This window comes from Morone saxatilis, unplaced genomic scaffold, assembly GCF_004916995.1.
Source record: "Morone saxatilis isolate NCDOM2014 unplaced genomic scaffold, NCSU_SB_2.0 Contig0, whole genome shotgun sequence".
NCBI classification, from domain to species: Eukaryota; Metazoa; Chordata; class Actinopteri; family Moronidae; genus Morone; species Morone saxatilis.
In genome coordinates, this window is record NW_023339650.1 from 19,745,366 (window position 1) to 19,749,858 (window position 4,493).

Here is a 4,493-nt window from a genome sequence, read left to right on the forward strand (position 1 = left end):
CCTGAGATAACTTTTGTTATGAACCAGTTGAAGAGCGACAGGAAGGAAAAAGAGTGCTGCAAAAGGCCACAGGTTGGACTCGAACTCACAGCTGTTACAGAGATGTCATGATGCCCGAAATTTAATAGTTAATACCAATGCCAGTGAATTTCCAAGAATCTCGATACCAATTCAATACCACAGTAAGAATGTCCCGATCTTGCCCTCAAAGGTTTTTTTGCCCTTATTCACATTTTGTAAATCACCTGTGTAGCTGCACTTATCACCGTCCTCTATGTGTTCGTCTTCCTGGGCCATATAATGGCTGACAACAATAGTTGTAGGCATATGTGCTGGGCTGTCAGGTCCAGAACAATTGCATTCTAGGTTTTTTTGCAGTACCTACAGTACTGCAGCACATAGAAAACAAGTATTGTCAAGGTTTCAAAATTTTGGCATCGACTTGGTACCAAAGTATTGGTTCTCATGACATCACTAGTGAGGACTTAGCCTTGACTCATGGCAGTCCAGCTCTATCAGGTCGTCCATTTCTGTCTTAACTGAAGATGTAAGATAGGACATTTCTGTAATACGGCCTGTTTTATAAATTCTGAGACAAAGAGTCGCCCTCTGGTGGTGACTTTCAAAAGTCAAACTTTATTTAAAAAATTATACAAGTGACAGAAAAAGAAACTAAATCTATCAAAAAAGTACATTTTGAGATGGCAAACCAATCAGAGAGCTAGAAACTGAAGGTGACCACCAGACAGCAGCACAACACTCTCCCATCAGCTACCTGTTGAGTCAGGGAGAGGCTAGGCTAAGCTAGCCAGGAGATATCCATGCTCATGCTAATTAGCATGTTAGCATATCACAAAAAGCTTCAAAGCATGGTCCAGAATGTTAGCATAGCTGGGGGATGGCACACTTAAGAGGACAGTGAATAATGTTAGCATGTGAGCATAGCATTAATGGTCAACAGTTTCATGTTAGGTGATGTGTTCAAAGTCCATTGACTCATCAATGATCCCCTTGATTGATTAAATGGTGAGGAATCACCAGAGACCTTCCTGTCCTCTGTGGTATCATCCAATTAAAAGACTATGTTCTCCTGGCCAATTGGAAGCCTCTTGAACACGTGAAACATGCAAACACAATGTCATGAATTCTGCCATGCATCGGCCAGCCAATCAGCATCCAGCCTGAGACACCTGTAGGGGTGGAGTCTGAGCCTTCCTGTTACCTGTGATGTCACTAATCATTCACGTGTTCAGGAGACACCTCTGTTTCTTTATGGACGACGACTCGTGTGACAGACAGCTCAGGATGCTGCCGACGCGCCTCGCTGAGCGCCGCAGCCAAAGCCTTCAAGAGAGACATGAACCTGGTCAGAACCTGGTCCAGGTCCAGGTCAGGATTAACCCAGGACAGACCAGATATGTCCCAACTAAATCTAGGTCTGTATAGGCCTGTCCAAGGTCCTATGTGTAGAATTTACAGCTATCTAGTGGTGAGACTGCAGACTGCAACCAACTGACAACAGCTCAGCCCTCCCAGAGTGTAAGAGAAAGTACTGTCAATAGGTCAACTGTACACAATCACCTGTACACATGTCAGTAATAATGAAGTCATGTTGTTACCTGGTCATGGTCAATTTCTGAGTCTCCAGAAATCACAATTCTCTTCTCAATTCTGGTTTCTGAAATCCCTCCTTTAACCGTCTGAAGAGAAAGTGAGAAAGTAGAATTTAATCTAATGAAACATTTTTACTGGATTCTGTCTGATTATTTCTTCAGTTCTATTTCATGTCTAATAGCATATTCACACAGAAAGCAAAGTACAATGAGATTACATACAAAGTCAATACAAGGACGCAGACGTGAATTCCTGCCAGGCGACAATGTGTCAAATATTTAACTTTGAGGTGGTCATTTTGTTGTATGTTGAGGTGTTTGCAGTGTTGTTTGAGGAGGAGGGAGAGACAGAACTGCTGCTGCCCACAGACAGCTGCTGGACCCTGGGGAGCTCTGCAGGAGAGAGCCAGAGCTTCTGGAGGAATAAACACCTGTAGTCACACTGGATTCTGATCTGATCTGGAGATGTTTACACTGTTTATTTTTGTAAAAATATATTAACCCCCACCTGGAGCTGTATAATGCTACTTCATATTTATTGTTGAAGAAAAATACGAGAGGAAATTGAAAAATATATATGTTACTTGATTCCAGCTGTCGGTTTAGCATAGCCCTGATCAACCAAACTCTATTAAGGAAACAAGCGTTTGTTCATCTTTCAGACTTTTAACAAATCTCTTATATTCTCATCTTTCTAATGATCTTCACTGTCTGGCAGAGATTTAATAAAACATGTCTAATTGACTGTGTAGTGGATTGTGATGTTGTGGCATTACCATGGTGACAGATGTTACCTTGGTGATGTGTGTGGTGGTGGTGGTGTTGGAGGTCTCTGCAGTGAAGGTCTGGGAGCTCAACAGTAAACCTGTGGGAGGATCAGAGTCCACTTGGCTCTGAAACACACACAATAAAAAGGAGCTCTGTGCAGGAACTTCAGACGTCCAATCTGAACACCAGCCAAGAATCAGCACAAATTGCATGAGCTGAGCATATAAATATTTATTGAGGGGTAATTTTTATAAAAGATAAATACAGACTGTCCTCACTCCTGGAGCTTCATATGTGAGAGTCTTCCTCATCACTGGGACCTCCTGACAGTAACAAAGAGAACATTTGTTATTAATGATAATAATAATTTATAACAACTTGTAAAATGTACTGTAATGGCAGGGACCACTGGCGGGCAGATTACCCCCCACTGGGCGGGCAGCGTATCACTGCGGGCAAGCGTAACACTGGGACAGGTATCACTGTGGCAGGGGACCACTGGGCGCAGATACCACTGGGGCAGGGACCACTGGGGCAGGGACCACTGGGGCAGGTATCACTGGGGCAGGTTTGGGTCTCAAGTTACCTCCTGCAGAGGTTCAGTCTCATCATTATCATCATCGCTGTGGTCGGAACGCTGCGTCTCATTGGCTGAGCAGGAGTAACTCCTGGTGGTGGGGCGGGTTAAAGAAGGAGGAGGGGAGTTTTCTCCAAACCGCCACCCTCCCTCGTCAGAGTCGCCAGAGTCCTCATTGTCATGGTAATGCTGACGCAGACTCACAGCAGGTTGAGAGCCCAGAACAGAATGGGGTCTGGTGCTGGGGCTACTGTTAGCTTCCATGCTAAATAGCTCCTGCTTACTGTGGCTAAGTAAAAAGTTAGCACTAATGCTATCCTGATAAGCATCATCAGCACCTGGGCTCTGAGCTTGTCTAACTGCAGCCTCCATGGCTTCCTCCACAGCAGCCTGTGCTAACACACTGATAGCATCTTCACTAGCATCGCTAGCATCGTCATCACTAGCCTGGCTGCTGCCATCATCATCACTGTCCTCGTGTTTTTCTGCTGAACTGTTAGCCTGGTTAGCATTATTAGCATTGTTACTTTCATCATCACTGGACCATTCTTCTGTGACATCATCCACATGTGTCATACAGGCCCCTGGTGGAGGGGGTGGGGGATTACTAGGGGGTGGGCCAACAAGATTTTCTTTTGCTACCTGAGGGTGGTCTGCCATCGGCTGGTCCTGGTCACATGGCTCCGTCATCAAGAAGACAGTCTCCACCTTCTCTGACGTCTGAAACAGGAAGTTGAGAGAATAAGGACAAATTAATCAGGTAGCTCCGGTACGAGGGGTCGTAGCTACAGCTCAGGGTTCACAGGGTCATTTCAGTCATCATTTATCTAAAAACAGTTCAAGTACAACTTTATTTATTTAAAGTTTATTATTTATTTTAATACACCTTTGTCCTTATTTTTAGTTGATTTTGCCAATTCCACCTTCACCTAAAATTTTAAAATGATCCCATAATGCTCTAGTTTACAGAGTGACAACAAACCGAATGCGTGAGGCAGTCATAAATGTTGCTAAAGAAATAAATATTCCTGTTTTGTTCCTCAGCTTGTTATGTCTCCGAGCTTTGCCCTAGTTGGTTAATCACAGTATTCAGGTTACAGGTTAGACCTTTAACATGTGAACGACTTCCTAACTGCCACACTAAGTAAATACAATAACCCCCAAATTCCCCTGGGCACGGCTATGACGCGCTTCGGTTGCACTGCAGTTGCCAGAGCCGATGAAGCCCATTCTAGACAATGCTCGAGACTCCCACAGAAGCACCACAGCGAGTCCCCCAAATGTCTCTCTGCTCTGCTCCACGGACAATATGCGGCTGGCCTCTTTTTGACAGAAGTTGCGACCCACTCACGTCAAGCAGCACAGAGCAGATCACACTGACACAGAAACAGATTTGAGTCAATTTTCAAAATAAAATACTGTGAGCAGACTCCAGATCAAATTTTATGCTACATCACCACTGTAAGTAAGTAAAGCCTTATTTATATAGCACTTTTTTAAAGGCCCAGACACACCAACCCGATTATCGGCTGTCG

General features: G+C 44.3%; 1 protein-coding gene across 1 annotated transcript in view; it reads right to left on the minus strand.

Annotated features, from left to right (window-relative positions):
* LOC118337975 (protein 4.1-like) overlaps nt 1-4,493 on the minus strand; it is a gene marked incomplete at its 5' end in the record, with an annotated part of 14,932 nt that overhangs the window by 2,310 nt on the left and 8,129 nt on the right. Inside the window, 5 exon segments of the mRNA XM_035675165.1 lie at nt 1,223-1,344; nt 1,620-1,700; nt 2,408-2,506; nt 2,660-2,704; nt 3,601-3,678. Of these exon segments, the coding sequence (XP_035531058.1) occupies nt 1,234-1,344; nt 1,620-1,700; nt 2,408-2,506; nt 2,660-2,704; nt 3,601-3,678 (414 nt within the window).